At 37.3% G+C, this 21395-nt stretch overlaps 1 protein-coding gene across 1 annotated transcript in view; it reads right to left on the minus strand.

Annotated features, from left to right (window-relative positions):
• The window catches only part of LOC136033966 (pre-rRNA 2'-O-ribose RNA methyltransferase FTSJ3-like), a 63323-nt gene extending 45301 nt beyond the window's left edge, over positions 1–18022 (minus strand). The window contains exons 1-2 of the mRNA XM_065714992.1: positions 17874–18022; positions 11162–11314 (exon numbers count right to left, since the gene is read on the minus strand). Of these exons, the coding sequence (XP_065571064.1) occupies positions 11162–11314; positions 17874–17943 (223 nt within the window). The 5' untranslated portion in view covers positions 17944–18022. The remainder of the gene's footprint in view (positions 1–11161; positions 11315–17873) is intronic.
• Positions 18023–21395: the final 3373 nt, after the last annotated feature.

The raw sequence follows: 21395 nt of genomic DNA on the forward strand, positions 1-21395 counted from the left end.
TTTAAAACTACTAAAGGCTTAAGCGAGAAGAGCAAGATATTAAAGAGGGGGTAACCCATCTCATACACAAAATAATTTCTGTTTCGTTTTAAGTTTTAATGTTGCTCTTTACTTTCAGTTGAAAAAACTTGTTTTTTTATATTTAATCAATAAGTACTTTATTTAACCAATACTGTCAATAAATTAAAAAGGTGAATCTGCAATATAATGAGAATAGCTGAGGGTATTAAATTGAAACTTTCCAGACATGTAGAGGGGGATGTTTTAAAGTGGCTGAAGGGCTGCCAGTTTCCCTCTCATGCCCTCTTTAGCTGCCTTCTCTCCAAAAACATTCGATCAAAATTTTTGGGAATGGTGACACTTCACAGCTTTAGAGAGAAATACCAAACACAACCAAAACATACTATGCGAATGCTAGTTATCAAAATGGCGTATAAGCAATAACTAAGAAACGGCTAAAGGTATTGAGTTGAAACTTACACCTTGGGCCTTCAGATAAATTTAGAATCAGTTCTAAGGAAGGGGCATGGGGGATGTAAGAATTGATATATAATCCCTCTTGATTCATGCAAATATTTCTGGTCTACGCTGTTATTATGAAAGTAAAGAGTAACACTAGACCCCAACATTAGCAAATTTATTCCATATAGGAGGGATCTGTACTTTCTCTGTTACTACTCGATTTTGCGTGTGGGGGAACTTTCTATGAGATAATTTTCCGAGGACGAAGATTTTCGGCGGAGGAAAATTCCTCGGGGAGGGGAGTTTTCCAGGGGAGAAAACGCCGGCTACTGTCACGGAACTATAGGAAAGTATTCTTTCATTTTCTCCTTTGTCGAACAGCAAAAAAAATGTTTATGTAGGAATTATGCTATGTTTGCTTGTAGTAAAACAAAGGTAAATAAGAAAAACAACTGCTTACTTGTAGACCTTTAGTATACGACTTTTACAGTTTTAAGCGTATTCAAATACGTACCATTTCGTACATTTGTTTCAATGCAATCAAAAATGTGACAAAAATTGTGTGCAACAATTCCGTCTCAACAAAATTATCATAAAACAAAGCAACGAATATTATAATTACAACTATAAGCTTTCCAAAGCCGGAATCGCCTTAAAGGCCAGCACAGATGCACATTCTCCTCCCCCTTGTTTTATTAAAAGCGTCCTTCTTTACCCCTACCCAGGAAGTACCAATTTGCTTTAAATCCTTCCTTGTGACCTCTTCCTGCCCTATTCGGGAGTGATCTGCTTTACGTTATATCCAATACAAACGTCCCAAAGGGAGATTTCATAAGGCTAAAAGTGAAAGTGTGGGGCAGTAACGACATATTTTACATATATTCATGAGTAAGTTTCCACATCAAGATCATACTCTTATTTTTCAAAAAAATTCCAATTTTTCAGATAGAACTTTTCTAAACTTTTTAGCACATTCAGATTCTAAAATATATTCCTTCAATTTTTAAATTATATGATCAGACTATTTAGTAGGCTGCAAAGATTTCTTCTACTGTAGTTTTGCTCGAAATTTTGAAACTTTAAACTATTTTTCCTTTTCCATTTAACCACCATCAAATCAGATTAATTTTTTTTCCGTTTACGAGCTATAGACCGCTGACCGCAAGCAAAAAAGCATTATCATTTGTCCACAATTGGCGTGGCCTTGAACTGTATGGAGGATTGCTACACCATCTAATTCATAGACAAAAGTTATTAGTTAGTAACATTTCATAGAAAAAAGTTATTTTTTTAATAGCAAATACGGTTTTGAAGTTAGATTTTTATAAAATATGACAGCAAATATTATCCAACAAAGATAAGTATGAAAGAACATGTCTATTGTTTTCACCAAACAAATGAGGGGATTGATAAACAATAGATGATGGATATAAATTAAACCTATGTTTTTTTTTTTTCCCCGACTCCATATGTTTTTATTCTGGATAGCCAAGCTGTCCTTCTACACAGGCTACCTCAACCTTTTACCCTGAAACATAATCGTTATGTATGGTTTCATAATTACTCGTATTTTAGATCTATTAAATGTGTTATGTGTTAAATATTATTATGTTACATGTTGTCACCAAGTAAAAATATTCCTCGGAATGAAGACTTTAGAAATTAAATTTTATCCTCCACCACCCTATCGTCTATATTTATTCGAAGGCGCGTCAAAATTTAGAAACTTTCGACATAAAAATGCACTTTTTAAGACTTCAACTCTTATTTTGTTTACTTTTATTTACTTTTGATTCATTTACTTCTATTTTGCTGTAGGATGAACGTTGTGGTGAGCTGGTTTTTATTACTATGAACTGATTTATGATGCTACACTTCTTTTAGCGGTAAATTAATCTCACAGAGAAAATTACTTTCTTCAGAATTAGACTGGATAAAAGCCCTCTTGTTATTTATAGGTGCCCAGTTTTTGGAGAAAATGAGAAATATTCATCTAAAGCACTAGTTTTCAAGCTTTTAATTCACGTGTTACATTTAAAAGTTCTCTAAAATTTTGTGGCACATCAAGGACAATAAAATTATTAAACATGATCAAAAACAATAATCGAAGCACTTTTTTTTATATTTAACTTTTCCCTCCATTATGTCTCCCTCATTTTTCCCCAATATTACATCATCCCGGCCTCTTTTTGTTTTTAACACTGAAAAGAGTAGAGAGTAAAAATTTGGTGAGGTACAGAGGATTATTCTTGGATAGAGCCTTAGAACATCAAAACATAAAATACACCAACAATTTTCAGCTTTTTGGAGGTGTGTGCACCCACTTTCTGATTTAGGAGGGTGTATACCTCCTTTACGCCTGTTCATTTTCAAGAAGTTGTGACACAAATTGACCTTGCTATGTTAATTATGCCTGACAGATGAGACTGAATTTCCTGAAGTCTAAGTCCGAATTTCTTTAACAATCGACATGAAAAAACATACAAAAAAACCACCTTGAATACAAATCTAAATAGAATACCATAATGTGGTGGCACATTTTTTTTTTTTAAGCTTATCTTGGTAATAAGGGACCCAGAGCTCGAACACAGCTGTAGCAACATACTGTAGGGCCTAGGCAAGGACCTTAGTAATCAAGAAGCGTCCTTAATCCGATATAATACTAAAGAAAAATACCAACAGAAGATTTTAGCCCTCACTATCTCTCTCTCTCCATGTTTAGTATTAGAAAGAGAAGGAGGTGAAATAGAAGTGGAAAACTAGCGGGGTATTGACGACAGTTCATGGATGGAGTGACAAAATATACAGTGTATTTTTACTCAACAATTTCCAATTTTCGGAGACAATTTTATCTGTCCATACGCATCTTACACAATTTGTATATCATATTTGTGTCTGCTTATTTTCAACGAGTTGTGACAGAAGCCGTTCAATGTTGTCAAATTCAAAACGATCATTTGACACTGCTATACGAATTATGACTGATATATTTAAAAGGAATTTCCCTGAAATCCTTGTACGAGAAAAATGACCCCTTCAAATGCTGACCTAAAAAATAATAAACAATGACATATTTTAAGAACGTCCCTCACTTCTTTTGTTTCTAATATTGGGATAGGAGATGGAAAATGAAGTGAAAGACTAAAGTGAAAGTTATTCGTTTTTTATTCCGAGATTCAATCTAATTTCCTTTCTGATTTGATTTAACTTTGAGATATGCGGGACGGAAGCAGAACAATCACACCATACTACGGCGTGCTGTTTGGGAACCACTGGTAATTGGAGTCTTTACCCACTGGCTGTACTTCAGATATGTTTACTTTACGATAGTTAGGAGTTACTCAACATCAACCAATTACTTCAAAATCACCATTAAAAACTAAGGAAAATAAACCAAAAACTACTATTATTACTAATAACAGCACCAAGCCACCTGAGGCCAACATAGCTACGCACGCTCCTCCTTGTCCATCCCAATCTATTCAAAGCCAACCCCCTTACACCCTCCCTGGAAGTTCTCATTTCCCTAAAATCTTTCTTTAAGACATCCTCCCCTCCCAACCGCGGACAACCAGCTTTCCGTTTAGCCCTATAAGGTTGGCCGACAAGGACAATCTTTGGCAATCTGTCATCTTTCATCTGCAGAACGTGTCCTAGCCATCTCAACGTGTATCTAATTATAGCCCTAGAAAGCGGAGATTGAAACGCACTTTTCGTACAGCCTACTGTTTGAGATGCGGTCACTCAGCCGAGTACGTACCCAGAACAATCCGTAGGCGATTTCTCTGGAAAACATTTCGCAAATCTTCATCCGCTTTTCGGAGCGCTCATGCTTCAAAACCATATTTGACCACTGTCATCACTGTAGCTTCCAATACTCTAATCGTTAGCTTGCATACTTATAACCCCATTCTTCAAAACTTTTTAACAGTAAAAAAAAGTTTTAATAGTGAAGACTGCTAGGTTTTGTTTAGGCTGGGAAGGTATAAATAATAGAATACTAATAGCTCACTTTATGACTAAAAAGTTCAGGGTATCAGCTATAGTAGTATATGCCCCTGCAAAACCTACTGACGAAGATACTGGTGACTCACATGAATTTTACTTACAGTTACAGCAGCAAATAGACAAGGTTTCAGGTATAAATATGGTGTTTCAACTAGGAGATTTTAACACCTAAGTCAGTAGAAATAGGGATAGATGGTATCCTAGCCTAGGTAAATTTGGTGTAGAAAAAGAAAATAGTAATGGCTACAGACTTATACAATATTGTATATATAACAATCTAGTTATAACCAATACGGTATTTTGTCATAAAATGGTCCATAAGTCAACATAATATTCACGTGATGGTAAGACAGCAAACCTTATTATATTATAGTAAACCGAAGACTGGCTGGACCAAAACAGTATACTAGGGTATATAGGAGTGCTTTTATTGATGTTAAAAGTAAAGATCACTATCTAGTAGCGACTAGGGTTAATTTAAAGCTGGATTTCGGAAGGGTAGCTACCTCCCGGGGAGTTATGATGTTAATAGACTCCAGGATGAGAACCTGAGAGAAACTTTTGAGAAACAGTTGAATACTAAACTTGAGAATTTAAAATTTGACAATGTGGAAGATAGTTGGAATAATTTTAGAAAAACGATTTGTGAAGTTGATGATGATGTCTTAGAGAAGAAAGTTAAGACTGCAGCTAAGAATATTAGTGAAAAAACTTTGTTTTTAATAGGGAGGAGAATGGGTTTGTACAAGAATTATCTGAGGAATACATCATATGAAAACAAACGGAATGTAAAGAAAGTGGAGAAACCATTAAAATATGAACTAAGGAGGTGTGAAGTGGAGGCCATGGATAAAATTGCGAAGGATCTGCAAGATGCAGCAAGACGGCATAGTAATAAAATATTATACTGGCATGTTAATATATTGAAAGGGAATAGTCAATCTGGAAATGTCCCTGTTAAAGGTAGGAAAGGGGCCACAATTAGTTATAAAGAAAGACTTAAAGAGAGATGTGTGGAACATTTTCAGAATGTGCTAAACCGAGATACAGTTGCAGGAAAAGATATAGAGGAAAATGAGAAAGTTTGTAATAACTTGGAAGTAAAGGATGATTGTAGTCAATCCGGACTTGCCCCAGTTAAAGATAGGAATAGGGCTATGATAAGGAAAGAGTTGAAGATAGATGGACAGAACATTTTGAAAATGTGCTAAACAAAGATAGAGTTGCAGTAAAAGATATTGAGGAAAACGAAAAAGTTTGTGATACCTTGGATGTGAAGGAAGATTTGTTTTGTGAGGAAGAATTGGTGACAGTACTAAAAGGGTTAAAAAAGTAATAAGGCTCCAGGTGCTGATAGTGTGGTAAAGAGGTTTCTTAAATATGGTGATTATGAGGTCAGAAATAAGGTACTGAAGATTATGAAAATGATTTTTGAAAAAGGGGAAGTACCTAACGATTTTAGGAAAACCTTCATTAAACCACTGTATAAGGAAGATGATAAGAGTGAGTGTGGTAATTAGCGAGTCATTAGTCTGGTTTCTGTAGGTAACAGATAACTTAGTAATATGATACTTTTTAGACTGAAAGATGGCGTAGACAAAGTTTTGAGAGAAGAACAGTGTGATTTTAGAAAACGTAGAGGATGTGTCGACCGAATTTTCACTCTTAGGGTAATCATTGAGAAGTGTCTGATTTGTCAAACACCTTTGGTCCTCAGCTTTATAGATTATGAGCAAGTGTTTGACCTGAAGGAGGCTCTGAGAAATGTACACAGCGCCCATCGCTCCTTGTATGGTATACTACACAAATACATTAAAGTGATAAGTTCTATGTACGAGAATAACACTGCAGCGTTTAAGGTAGGAAATGAGGTTAGCAGCGGGTTTTGTATTAAATCAGGAGTTAATCAGGGTTGTGTTCTATCCCCCTTTATATGGATCATTTTGATGAACTATGTATTATAAAACACAAGAAAGGCAAAGAGAACAGTATCAAATGGGGAGGAAAAATTCTCCTGGGCTTAGGTTATGCTGATGATTTAAGCATCCTAGATGAAAGCGTGAGAAAAATTAATGAACTTTTAGAGGTTCTGCGAGTTCAAAGTGCTAGAATAGGTTTGAAAATTAATGTTAAGGAGACTAAATCCCCAAGGCTAGGAATAAGTGAAAATGAAAAGATGACGTTGGGTAACGAAAAGATTGATAAGGTGGGCAGATTCACTTACCTTGGTAGTATTATTAGTAAAGACGCTGGGAGCAGTGAAGATATTAAAAGTAGAATACCCAAGGCATAGAATAGCCAAAAGTTTGAGGAATAGATCAGAATATTGGAAGCTACAGTGACGACAGTCGTCAAATATGACTCTGAAGCATGGGCGCTCCAAAAAGCGGATGAAGATTTGCTAGATGTTTTCCAGAGAAATTGCCTAAGGATTGTTCTGGGTACGCGGCTGATTGACCGTATTTCAAACAGTAGGCTATACAAAAAATGTGGTTCAATTCCGCTTTCTAGGGCTATAATGAAACAAAAGTTGAGATGGCTAGGGCAGGTTCTGCGGATGAAGGATGACAGATTGCCGAATATTGTCATTTCGGTCAACTGTCTAGGGCTAAATGGAAAGCATGTCGTCCTCATTTAGGGTGGGAGGATGTCACAAAGAAAGACTTAAAGGAAATGGGAACTTTCTGGGAGGGCGTAAAGAGAGTGGCATTGAATAGATTGTGATGAAGGAGGAGCGCACGTAGCTGTGTTTGCCTCAGGTGGCTTGGTGCTGCGGTGGGTTGTTAGTAGTGGTAGTAGTAATTTCCTACTTATAGAGACCAGACTAATGCCTCAATAATCACCAAACTCACTCTTGTCAAGCAATAAGCGAACAGAAAATACTTCAGAATAATAATAATTAGCGACTTTAATTAGGGGGTGGGGGTAGTAGTAGTAGTAATTTACTACCTATAGAGACCAGAATAATGCCCCGATAATTACCAAACTCAATTTATTACCGAGCATAAAAAAAACAGAGAAAATACAAAAGAAAGAAAATTCATCAGAAGAGAAGAAAATCATCAAAGCCACAAAAAGTGGGAGAAGGGCACCAATAATTAAAAAGTTTATTAAAAAGAGAAAAAAACAAGTGAGGGTGCCAGAGAAATCTTGGGGGGAGGCCGCAATCCCCATGCCCTCCCCTGAATCCATCCCTGATATTTTCTACAATAATTTCAGTTTCCAAAAATTTCGAATATCCCAGCTAATATTTCGTTTTAAAATCCCTAAGAACATGAGACCAGAAAGATCTTAAGATCTACAGTACAGCATAGCCAGTTATGACTCAAAGACTTTGTAACAATAAATTTAGACCTATGTGCTATACGTTAATGGATCCTCTGTCAGCGAGCTCTCATTTCACTTGCCACTATCTTATTGGCCACATATTCAACCTTCCACTGGTAAGCTAGGCGCCTTTTTAGGTACTTTTTAATCATATTTTCGGTTTAAAGTTTATCTTCAATTTCAGAGTTTAATCAATATCTTCAAGAAAAACAGGTAGCATAGTGAATAGAATCCACAATGAACTAAGATTAGAATACTGGAAGTCACGGTAATGACAGGTCAGGTATGTCTCTGAAACACGGGCACTTCGAAAGGCTGAGGACGATTTATTAAATGTTTTCAAGAGAAAATGCCTACAAATAGCCTTAGGTGCACATTTGACTGACTGTAAATCAAACGATAAGGTGTACAAAAAACTTGGTTTGATTCCTCTTTGTTGAGCTATAATGAAAGGAAAGGTTAAGATAACTAGCCCAGTTTTATGGATGAGGGATGACAGCTTGCCAAAGATTGTTCTAATTGGCCAACCATCTGGGGCCAAAGGAAATGCAAATTGTCCTCGAATGGGATGGAAAGAGGTCCTATGGAAGGATTGAAAGGAAATAGAAACTTCATGAGATGGGGTAATGACTGAAGCTATGAATAGATTGATGTTGGGAAGGACTGTGCGTAACTGTGTCTGTCTTGGGCGGTTTGATGCTGCAGTGAATTGTTAGCAACAGTAGTAGTGTTGTCTTTTTTATCTTTAAAAAAACAATCCATCTTCTGTATACAGGTACAAGCAGTTTCTTAACAAGAGCTAAGAGCTCATATGGCACTTGTGACGAGGCAAGAAGAGCTAAGAGCCAAGAGATCATATGGTATGAGCTCTAACAAATTTCTATGAATAAATAGATTGATTTTAAGGGAAATAAGAGGCTTAATGCCGGTCAGGATTTAAAATAAGAGCTCTGAGTCACGATGTCCTTATAAGTATCAAAATTCATTAAGATCCGATCAGCCATTCATAAGTTATAAATACCTAATTTTTTCTAATTTTTCCTCTCCCTTAGCCCCCCAGATGGTCGAATCTGGGAAAACGACTTTATCAAGTCAATTTGTGCAGGTCCCTGATATGCCTATCGATTTTCATCGTCCTAGCACGTCCAGAAGCACCTGACTCGCCAAATCACTGAACCCCTGCTCCCAACTCCCCCAAAGAGAGCGAATCCAGTATGGTTCCGTCAATCACGTATCAAGGACATTTGCTTATTCTATCCACCAAGCTTCAGTCCGATTCCTGCACTCCAAGTGTTTTCCAAGATTTCCCCCTCCAACTCCCCCCCAATGTCAAAGATCTGGACGGGATTTGAAATAAGAGCTCTGAGACATGGATTCCTTCTAAATATCAAATTTCATTAAAATCCGATCACCTATTCGTTAGATAAAAATACCCCAATTTTCACGTTTTCCAAGAATTCCGGTTTACCCCTCCAACCTCCCCCCAATGTCACAGGATCTGGTCAGAATTTAAGATTAGAGCTTTAAAGCACAAGATCCTTCTAAATATCAAATTTCATTAAGTTCTGGTCACCCTTTCGTAAGTTACAAATACCTCAATTTTCAAAATTACCCCCCCCCCCCCAACTCCACCAAAGAGAGCAGATCCAGTCCGATTATGTCAGTCACGTATCTTAGACAGGTTTTTGTTCTTCCCATCCAGTTTCATCCTGATCTCACCACTTTAAGTATTTTCTAAGATTTCTGGTCCCCCCAACTGCCCCCCACCAATTACGCTGGATCCGGTTGAGATTTAAAATAAGAGATTTGAGTTACGAGATCCTTCTAAATACGGAGTTTCATGAGGATCCTATCACTCCTTCGTAAGTTGAAAATATGTCATTTTTTCTAGTTTTTCAGAACTACCCCCCCCCCCCCCAAAAAAAAGAGCGGATCCGTTCCAATTATGTAAATCACGTATCTAAGACTTCTGCTTATTTTTCCCACCAAGTTTCATCCCGATCCCTCCAATCTAAGCGTTTTCCATGATTTTAGGTTCCCCACCCCAAACACCCCCCAATGTCACCAGATCCAGTCAGGATTTAAAATAAGAGCTTTGAGACACGATATCCTTCTAAATATCAATTTCACTGAGATCCAATCACCCAATCATAAGTTAAAAATACTGCATTTGTTTTTCAGAATTAACCCCCCCCCTAACTAACCCAAAGAGAGCGGATCCGTTCCACTCTCTTCTCTAAGAGATATCAGATCTCTAACAGATCTGAGTTACGAGATACTTCTAAATATGGAGTTTCATGAAGATCTGATCACTCCTTTGTAAGTTAAAAATATGTCATTTTTTCTAATTTTTCAGAATTACCCCCCCCCCCCCCAATAGAGCGGATCCATTCCAATTATGTAAATCACGTATCTAAGACTTCTGCTTATTTTTCCACTAAGTTTCATCCCGATCCCTCCACTCTAAGTATTTTCCAAGATTTTAGGTTTTCCCCTCCCAACTCCCTCCCAATGTCACCATATCCGGTCGGGATTTAAAATAACAGCTCTGAGACATGATATCCTTCCAAACATCAAATTTCATTAAGATCTGATCAACCGTTCATAAGTTATGAATACTTCAATTTTTCCATTTTTTCTGAATCAACAGGCCATAGTGCCATAAAAACGTTTGCATTTCAGATGCCAAGTGAGGTAATATTGAAATAATCAATGTTTAAAAAAAATATGGGGTGGATAAACTGAAACGGTGCGCCACAGCACAGGATAGCTAGCCCCTTTTGTATTTCCAGACTGAAGGGTCATAAAACGGAGATTAGCACAGCCAGTAGGTATAGTAAACTACTACTAAATTTTAATCAATTAATCATCCCCATCAGCATTACCTGGAAGTTCCAACTTACTGCAAAGCATCAGCAGAGTTGGTAAGCAGTTTCTCCAGAACATCTGCATTTCAGATGTCAAGTGAGGCAATATTGAAATAATCAATATTGACAAAAAAAAATCTGGGGTAGATAAACAGAAACGGTGCACCAAAGCACAGGATAGCTAGCCCTTTTTGTACTTCCTGACTGAAGGGTCATAAAACGAAGATTAGCACAGCCAGTAGGCATAGTAAACCACTACTAAATTTTAGTCAATAAATCATCCTCATCATCATTCACTAAAAGTTCTAAATTATTGCAAAGCATCAGCAGAGTAGGTAAGCAGTTTCTCCAAGACGTCTGCATTTCAGATGCTAAGTGAGGCAGAAAATGCAGGGCCTGCTGCAAGTACAAGGACAAGTAGATAGGTAATAGCATGAGGTTAAAAGAAGATAAATCCCACTAAGCCACCAAAAAAGTTAAGAAAGAAAGAAGCTTACCAATGATAAGACTCGAAACAGGCATCTGTTGTTTGGCAACTTGCATCCAACCTCCAGGTGCAGCACAGAGATCAATGCAAACTCTACATTTTGGTAGAAAGTCAAATTTCCTGTTCAACTGCAATAACTTGAATGAGGATCGACTCCTGTACCCTAAGAAGATATAATAATGAAACAGATAAATACTAAATCATACAATAAAATAAATTTATAAGAGTAATTTGAAACAAATAAATAGAAAACATATGGAAAACTGAACAGTTATCTAGCATTTCAACTTAAAAAAAAAAACAACTCAAATCTATGGTATAAAGTACTTTTTCCCAATAACAGAAACCACAAAAGGAACTCCTTGCTGACAAATCGGAAGCTATACAACACAATATAAATGAACTTGGGCATGTGGCAAATGCTATTAGACTCTCCATAAATGCTAACAAGACTAAATCAATGTCAAATGCAGTCATTCCTGACTTAGCTGAGGGACTTTTGGTCAACAATAAGGAAATTGAAGTAGTGAGAGAGTTCAAATATCTTGGCAGCATTCTTATGCAAGATGCCAATCCTGAAAGAGAAATTTTGTGCCAAATAGCACTGGCTGGCTCTGCCTTCAATTGCCTCAGAAATGTTTGGAGAAATAGCAAATATTCCCAGAAGCTAAAACTCAGAATTTATAACAGCAATGTCCTCTCTGTCCTTACATATGGTTGTGAAACTTGGAGTATCACTGCACAGCTAGGAAAACAACTATGGGCATTCAATAATAACTGCCTAAGATCTATTTTGAATATACATTGGACTGAGAGAATAAGAAATGATGAGATTTACACCAAGACAAATCATACCCCCATGCTTGATGGCATTAGAGAGTGATGATGGATGTATTGGGCACATGGTGCAAATGGGTGATGGAAGGCTACCTCCTGACATATGGTGTTGGATACCCCCTGGCCTCTGCAAGTCAGGGAGACCCAAAATGACCATTGGTAGAATGTTAGAGAAGGAGGCAAAGCTGGCAAGGTCTTCAATGAAGGAGCTTTGGTCAAAGGCTCAGGACAGGTTGTCATGGCAAACCACTGTTGCTGCCTTATGCACCCTCAGGCGTGGGAGGACCTAAGTCTAAGTAAGCCCTAGAAAGCAGGATTGAACCATATTTTTTGTACAACCTACTGTTTGAAATATGGTCAGTCAGCTGGGTACCCAGAACAATCTGTAGGCAATTTCTCTGGAAAACACCTAGTAAATTTTCATCTGCTTTTTGGAGCACCCATGCTTCACAGCCATATTTGACCATAATTAAGGTAATTAAAAATCTGTTTTAAGTCAAAGAAAAAACCATGCATAACTAGAAATAATTTTTTTGATTATATTTTACCTCTGTAAGTCAAAGTGACTCAAAAGGTACCTCTATAACTTAAAACTCAGTATAATAGTCATCATTTAATTTTCACTTTACCTCTACAAGTCAAAGGTTTTTCAATAGACCTCTGTTAGTTGAAACCCTGGCATGCAGTTGCATTGAGTAAACTTTGATAACAATTAATTTTGTTCAACATATTTTTGTATTGTAGCAGGGCAAGGTCTGTATTCTGACCAACTAACATTTCAACCAATCAGAAAACAGACCTCTCCCCACTGCCCACAGGGCTTATGGACTAATATGCTTTGCTCTATAGTAATATTATCTGTAAGCAAAATTGGAAGTTTGTTTTGTTCAGACACAGCTGGCTAGTTTAAACTCAAAAGTAAAAGTGAACAATCTTGGATACTAACATTAATAGATGTATGAGTTTTTTACTTATCTTTTGACTTCCTACTCTACAGAAATTACCAGTGAGGTAAATGTTTAGTTTAATCACAAGCTGTCTAAAGTGCATATTAGGCTATTGGATATAGCAAGATTCTGATGATTACCTATTGTTTCTTTGTTATTATCAGAGAAACACATCTATTTTTTAGCTTTCTATAATCCCCTCCAAGATTAAAAATGCATAAAGTGGGCTTGCTTACAGGTAACATTACCTATAGAGCAAAGCATATTAGTCCATGGGCCCTGCAGGCAGCAGGGAAAGGTCTGTGTTCTATATTTATTCAACAAAGAGTGATAAAACTTACAAAAAAACCTCAAACAAGGTTTATACAAAAACCTTTCAAACAAGGTTTAACAAGGTACTATAGTATGGAAACTATGCTGCTTTAGGCATAGTCTCCAGTTTAGACAGCTTGTGACAAAATTAAACATTTATCATCAGTGATGACTGGAGGCTAGTATTTAAAATACAATTTGGGTAAAATTCTAGTTAATTGACTTCTTGCTATCTCAGAAAGGGTTTAGGTTAGGAAAATGAAACTTTCAGGGATGAATCTAAAGAACCAGCCCACTTTACTCATTTTTAGTTTGCCCCATGGAGGAGGAGGGTCAATCAGAAATGGATACAATTCTAGAATTAGCATTTATAGTATGGAAACTATGCTGCTTTGTAACATAGTTTCCAGTTTAGACAGCTTGTATTTAAACTAAAGCTTTACCCTGAAATAATAAGTTTGAAATCAATGTTTTGACATTTTCATCCTGAAAATGGTGGAAACGCTTGAGACGGCTATACAATCAAAGGTTTCCATAGATGATGTGCAGAAACTTGTGGAAAACTCTATAACTACCCGTCTCAAAACAGATGTCCGCAAAATAGTGAGACAAGAGCAAGACAGAAACAGAAGACGACTTAAATCTGATTGCCTATGGCGTTCCTCTGCAAACCAACAATGCTCAGTTCATCTCAACTTACTTAAAAGATGAATACTCAATTAATGTCGGGCTATTACTAACTTGAAACGTCTACCTAATGGTAAGAATGCAAATACCATAGACAGACCCAACCCAATCCTTTTTTCTATAAATGATTACAAAATAAAAATGGATATATTGAAGGCCTCAAGAGAGAGGAGGGGGAGTATCTCATTCTTTGCTGATGCATCCAATGAAGACCGCCAGAGAAGGAAAGAACTAATTGAAGAGATAAAGAGGCGTGCAGCAGCCAGTGAAAAAAACCTTGTCATCTGTGATGGCGCCATCGTGTCAAAAAACGTGATCCCCGGGGGGAGGGAGTCCTTCCCCCCCTTGCTCGATGGTTCACTAGACTTACCCATATCCCTTGTAAATAGTGTAAATAATGTATCAAGCCTAGCCAGAAAGACTTCTAGAAGTTCAACCTTTGTTTCCGCGGCTTTGGTTTTGAGCTCTGTCTCTCCATCAAGTGCTGCATCTGATTCGTCTGAGACCAACTACATCACTGCTAGTTTGGGCAACAAAAATCCATATCAGAGTTCAAAAGCCGGAACTAGCAACAGCCCAGTCGGCCAAAGAAAACGGACGCAACTAAGAATATTATATACAAACATTGATTCTTTAGTGCCAAAACTCTCAGAACTAAAAGTGTTACTTTATGAAAAGGATGTAGATGTTTTCTGTGTTTATGAGGCGTGTCCTAAGAACTCTTTGACCAAATTGGAAGACGCACATATTCAAATCCCTGGATACTTACTCCTGAGCAACCTAGATAGTAACCTGTGTCGAAGAGGAGTGGCTATCTACACTAGGCTTGGAATTAAGGTAGATAAAATTGATTTTTCTATTTCTCAACCTACTAATACTTGGGTGGAACATGTATTAGTTAGACTTCTAATTGGATTTGAAATTGTGAATATTGGTGTGCTTTACCATAGCCCATCAGCTCCAAACCAACTAGTATCTCATCAAGCAGTTTCTAACGTAATACAGATCTTATGTAATCTAAATTCATCACTTGTGCTTTATGGTGATTTTAATATGCCAGAAGTTTGTTGGTCTGAAGGTATTGGGTACTCACCCCCTAATAACCCCTCCTACACAACCATCCAAACCCTTGCTGACAACTTCCTAACTCAGATAATAATGCAACCCACTAGATTTAGACATTCACAACAACCATCATTACTTGACCTCCTTATTACAAATGACCCTGAGAGGATTATTTCCACTTGTTACCTCCCAGCTATTGGTGCAAGTGACCACATATGTATAATGAATGACATTAATATTAACCATAGTCGTGATGGTAAACTTAAGAGAACTTTTACCAATTATGCTTTAATCCGTGAAGAACTAGCTAATATAAATTGGGATGAGGGATTATCAGATGAGACAGACATTGAATCTAGTTGGAATCGTTTTAAGTCTACTTTACTAGGTGCATGTAGGAAGCATACAAAGGTTTATTGGTCAGATAAACCAAAGACTCTTCCATACCTTCCCAGGAATATTAAGAAAATTATCAGAAAGAAAAATAGAGCATGGAATAAATACCTAAAATGCAAGTGTGACAACCATCACAACAAATTCGCCATGCTCCAAAACAAGCTGAGAAACATGACAAGAAAAGTTATCCAAGACCATGAAGAATCTATTGCAAATGAGTCAAAGAAAAACCCAAAAAAGTTCTGGCGCTATGTTACAGCTAACAACCCTTCCCGTCGATGCACCAACAGGCTAAAAAAATCAGATGGCTCCAGTACTAATGACCCGAAAGAAATCACTGATTGCATGAATGCCAGCTTTTGCATAAACTTCACCTCTAAGCCACCTGACATTACACTCCCAACCATACCTCCTGTAACAGTACACAACCCAATGTCCCCTGTAATCATTACTCAAGAAGATGTATTTAAAATACTAAGAAGTTTAAACTCCAACAAAGCTGCTGGACCTGATAATGTCCACCCTAGGCTTTTGATAGAATCTGCTGCTCACATTTCCCTCCCCCTTTCCAGAATATTCAACATGTCCCTGGCCAAAAAGTCAGTACCAAATGATTGGAGAACAGCAAATATTATACCAATTTTTGAGAAAGGTGACAAGGATAACCCAGGAAATTATCAACCAATAAGCCTAACCTCAGCCATTTGCAATATCATGGAAGGTATCATTAACCATGCTCTTATAAATTATTTAGAAGAAAATACACTTATTAGCGATAGACAACATGGATTTTGCAGGGGCAGGTCAATCGACACCAACTTTATTCAGTCATATGATCATGCAACTAAAATTTTGGATATGGGTAAACCGGTAGACATTATCTTACTTGACCAAGCCAAAGCCTTTGACAAAGTTGAACACTCATACCTGTTGCTGAAGCTTAGAGCTTATCAGGTGCATGAGGATGTGATTGATTGGATTGGAGCATTCCTAACTGGCAGATCTCAACGTGTCATGATCTACACTGATAATGGCAATCCAGTTTTCTCCTCCACTTCCCCGGTTATAAGCAGTGTCCCACAGGGAACCATCCTTGGGCCAACGTTGTTCAGCATATATATTAACAACTGTACAACTTATCTATGCAACCTTTTAACATTATATGCTGATGACTGTAAGCTCATTGGGCCTGCTGAAACTGAAGAAGAAAGAGCCTGCATTCAGCTGGACCTTGACAGGCTATCCTCTTGGTCATCAACTTGGGCCCTACAATTCAATGCAACAAAATGCAAGGTACTGCACTTAGGGCACAATAACCCCCACCATCCCTACCATATAGGGTGTGATCAGTTGGAAGCAGTTGCTGAGGAAAGAGACTTAGGCATCATTGTGGACAAAGATTTAAAATTCCACAGCCACACTCAGGCTCAGGCTGCAAAAGCTAATCGAGCTCTCGAACTCATTAAGCACTCTTTTGTAACCAGAAAGTCATGTGTGGTTATAAAACTTTATAAATCCCTTGTCTGTCCCCACCTTGAGTTTGGCTTGACTTTGGCCTTTTCCCAAAATAAAATGGACACAAGAGCCCTTGAAAGTGTCCAAAGGAGAGCAACCAAACTGGTCTGTGGCTTAAATAAAGTCCCTTACCAGGATCGCCTAGGATCTCTGAGACTTCCAACCCTCACCTATTGAAGATATAGAGGAGATGTGATCATGGCATGCAAAATTTTCAAATCTGGTCACCTGAACCAGATCTTCACCCCCTCTTTGGCTAACAATTCAAGAGGTCACAGTCTTAAGCTTCACCTGCCTGGATGTTGGAGAAGGGAACGACGTGGTTTCTTTTCCATTCAGGTGGTCCCCCTCTGGAATAGCCTATCCGAGTCTACCATCCAAGCTGAGACACCCCACTCCTTCAAGGCTGGAGTCAACAGGGACTGGGAGAGGGCCAAGTGGAGGCTGGACTGGGAAGCTAAGCCAACATAATTACATCACTCACCACCAGCAAGAACTACAGGAGGATCTACCACCTTATCTCGCTGGCAAATGTGATTTAAGGTAATTTAAGGTAAAAAATAAAACATAGAAAGAAATTATAATTTTCAAGGGTTCAAAAAGGTCTTAAAACTGAATTTGAAAGAAAAGCAATTACGGTATTCAGAAAGGGCATAAAAATGGCATCAAGAGTTTTCTTTTATTTATAAGTGAATAATATGAATTAATCAATATTTACCAATTTGTTTAACATGTTTCCTTTAGAAGTGGCCAACCACACAATATTTGCCTTTTAGTTCAATGCTCAGTTGATAATTTCAATCATCTATTAAACATACATTTGCTTATAATAAAAGAGTCTGATAAACTTTACAATGGGTTCATAATGCCAAACAAAGCAAATTTGAAAAAAGTGTGTCCTTCAATATGACTTAGACCAGCCCAAGTCACCCAACTCTAAAAATAAAGAAAAACATAGTCTACCTGTTTCCTTAGCTAGAAAATAGTATTTATCTTGACGAGATTTTCCTTTTACTTTTGTTTTCTTTGCCATGATTTGAATGTTCTACCAGATCCCGGATTTTGTAAACAGTGTAGAAGCTATTCTTTTCTTCTTCCCCGAGTTCTTTTACTTATCCGATTACCTATCTAACTAATCGAAGCGTTTTATGAGACGCACATGACGTCAAAGGTTACTCGGATTATTCGCTCGAACGCTCAGGATTACTTGTCCGGGGGCTTGCACTTTCTAACCCCGAAAAAAAAGATTATTGAGGACAAGTGACGTCAATGTTACATATTTTTTTAAATGGATAAACATGTGAAATCGTTATGTCTAAAATACAAGGAGACTGTAAATAGTAGAAATAATCTTAGCATATCAGTGACCTTAAAGTAATCTTAAGCATATTCCTTATGATCTAAAGGGTTTTTGGTGTTCTAGGCCGTCTTGCATAGGTTAAGCTTGATAAGGAGTCCAGAAGAAAAGTTTTTTTGGTTATTAAAAAGGTTGGTTCTTAGGAATGCAGCTATCACATTGGTGAGTTAGGCAAATATTACTATATCAAACAGGTTTCTAAATCATCCTATTATTTTTAGTTGAAACAAATTTAGAATGATTAGGGCAATACCTATAGCCTTTTATATAGTCTATAATTGTTGAGATTGTTATTTAAACTGGGTTTTTAAGGTAAAGTATGGATAGAATATTACTTTAGCTACTTTTGGCTATCTTTGAATGAGGTTAGGCTAGGAAAATGAAACTTTCAGGGATGTGTCTACAGGCTAAAGTATGTCCCAGGAAGGTATTTTGAAGTACCTACTTCTACTTCTTTTCCCTCTAGAGGGTCCTGAAATTTTTGGGTGCCTTATTTTTTTGGTTATTAGTTTCCTTTTCTCTGGCCTTAGTTCTGAAAAGACAATGCTGGTTGATTGAGCAGAACTTTAAGCCATAACACTGTTTTTTCTTTCTAATTTCAGAAATAATCTTTTATGCCACCTCATTATAGGTTAAATATATGGCTTATATTATTTATTCTCCATGAATTTTTTTATTTCATTGATGTCAGTTGCTTTCTGTTAAAAATTAATTTATTTTTTTACATCAAGCTTCTTCTTTTGTGAAAAAATTTGAGCTGTTTTTCTTTTACATGTTGTATAAAATGTAAAGGAATATCTGTCCCTTCATTTCATAGATTCAACTAAAAGTCTTTGAGGCATCTCATATCAAAATACATCTGACATATTTTAATGGTTTTTTTTTTTTTTTTTTTTTTTTTTTTTTTTTTTTTTTTTTTTTTTTTAGATGACATAGCACACCATTAAAGTTTTGCATTTGCTTTGCTAAAAATTGTCTTAAAAAGTGCCAAGTTTAGAGAGTTATGTTAATATTCTTCTTGCCAATCAGTATAATTGTTTTTAAAATTCCTTCTGTTTGAAGCATTTTAGAGAGATTCTGAGCCAACCATGGGTATATTGTTGTGACAAATGATTTTTCTCAAATAGGCTGGTGAAAAACAAATAGAACATATAATTTCTCTTTTTTTTTTATTTCCAGACTTGACTTTGACTTAAGTCTCATCCAGCCTTTGTGGCTGTATTGGGGCTTCTTCTCTTCTTAACAAATGATGGATGTGGCAACGGTAGTTCAATCTATCTGGCGCTAGATGAAGTAGCTGGGGGAGGTTATTGGCCTTGAAGTTGTTGGTCCATCTCTTATGAGGTGGGCCTCTGGGGCACGTGCTGTGAACCCATCCTTTGAATGTGATTTTTGGGAGCTGGTTGGCCAACATTTGCTGGATATGGTCAAGCCCATGGAGTTGCTGGTTTCTGACCCAGTCCATGATGGTGCGGGGACAACAGAGTAGTTTTTGGAGGTCTTCATTTGAGACTCAGTCAATGTAGGTGATCCCTGCAATGCGTCTAAGGCATTTAGTTTCAAATACAGAGATTCTTTGCTCATTGTCAGCCTTTATTGACCAAGTTTTGCTTGAGTATAAAGCAATTGGGATTATGAGGGAGTTGAAGAGTTGCACCTTCAGAGAAGTTGACAGAGTCTTGTTTTTCCAGATTGGCAAGAGGTTCTTGAAGCTGGCGCCTGCCAGGCCAAGTCTTTGTTTGATCAATCTTGAGCAGTCGTTATCAGAAGTTAGGAGGCTCCCTAGGTAGACAAAGGAGTCAACATTTTCTACTGGCTCTCCTTTTATTGTTAGCTGCACGTTTCTTAGAGTAGGGTCTCCAGACACCCACATAACCTTGGTTTTGGCTGTGTTAATGACCATCCCAAAGACCTTGGTGGCCACCACTAGTTTGTTGGTTTCAGCTTGGAGTAGATGCTCTTGATTGTTGAATTTTTTTATGTCATCTGAATATGCCAATTTATCGATAAGCTTCCCTCCAATTTCTCCACTGTCAACAGTCTCAGCAAATGATAGTGAATGAAGTCTTGGCAAAGAAGAATGCCCGCTGATGTCAGAAACCCTTCTGTCAATCCCTTGGGCATTTGGACTTGACTGACAAAATGTGAATACATGTTTCTTATCAGGATTACTATGTTTTCAGGGACTCCATAGTGTAGCAGGATGTGCCATAATCCATCTTGTCATATCAAGTCAAAAGCCTGCTTGAAATCAATGAAGAGTAGTAGCAGCTCTTCAAGACTAGAATATCACAAAACTGAGCATTCATATTGCTGATTGTATCTTAAGTAAATACAATCCCTGATAGAGCTTTGTTGATACCTGTCTTAAAATTTATTTGTCTAAATAAAATACATATTGTTTGTGGGACAGCAGTGATAAATGGGAGCAACTATGACTAGAGTTGTTTTTTTTTTCAATATTTTCTTTTTCCAAATAATTTTTGTTCTCTGGTGACATTTGTGTTCCTTCCTTAGTGGCTGGCACTCTAGGTTGAGAATCCTTTATCCAAAGGGCACAGGTTTAATTCCTGGCATTAGCAGTTTATTTGGTTTGGGACAAATGTCAGTGATGTGACTCTGTAAGTTCAGCCAGAATTGGCCCAAACTTAACAGGTTACCTAGAGAAATCTGGGGTCAGTAAGCAGGAAGGGCATGTAAAAGCATAGGATGACTGGCCCCTAGCTTCCTATTGCACTTCCTGGCTAAAGGACCACCTGATCCTTTACTGGGCTTCTGACTTAGCCATAGAAGCTTTCTTTTAAACCCATTAAATATAAGTACAAACGAAGAAATGCCAGTAAGGTGGTCTTTCCTTTTCAATGAATTGTTGATGTACAGACAAGGGTGTAGGTCATAAGAGGTGGCTGGTGAATGTTTTGCAAGGTTTAAAAATTTAGGGCAATTGCTCAGGTTGGCAACTGAGCACAAAAGTAAAATTTTGTGAATGTTATATTTATGTAATGTCAAGCATTTTAAAGTTAATCTTAATCTTTTGTTTTAATTGCCATGGCCCTAGGACTTTAATGTATTAAAACCTACTTATGTCCGCCCATTTTCTTTTAAACAGAGAGGAGTTCTATGTTTCC

The sequence above is a fragment of the Artemia franciscana genome, chromosome 12, assembly GCF_032884065.1.
Source record: "Artemia franciscana chromosome 12, ASM3288406v1, whole genome shotgun sequence".
NCBI lineage: Eukaryota > Metazoa > Arthropoda > Branchiopoda > Anostraca > Artemiidae > Artemia > Artemia franciscana.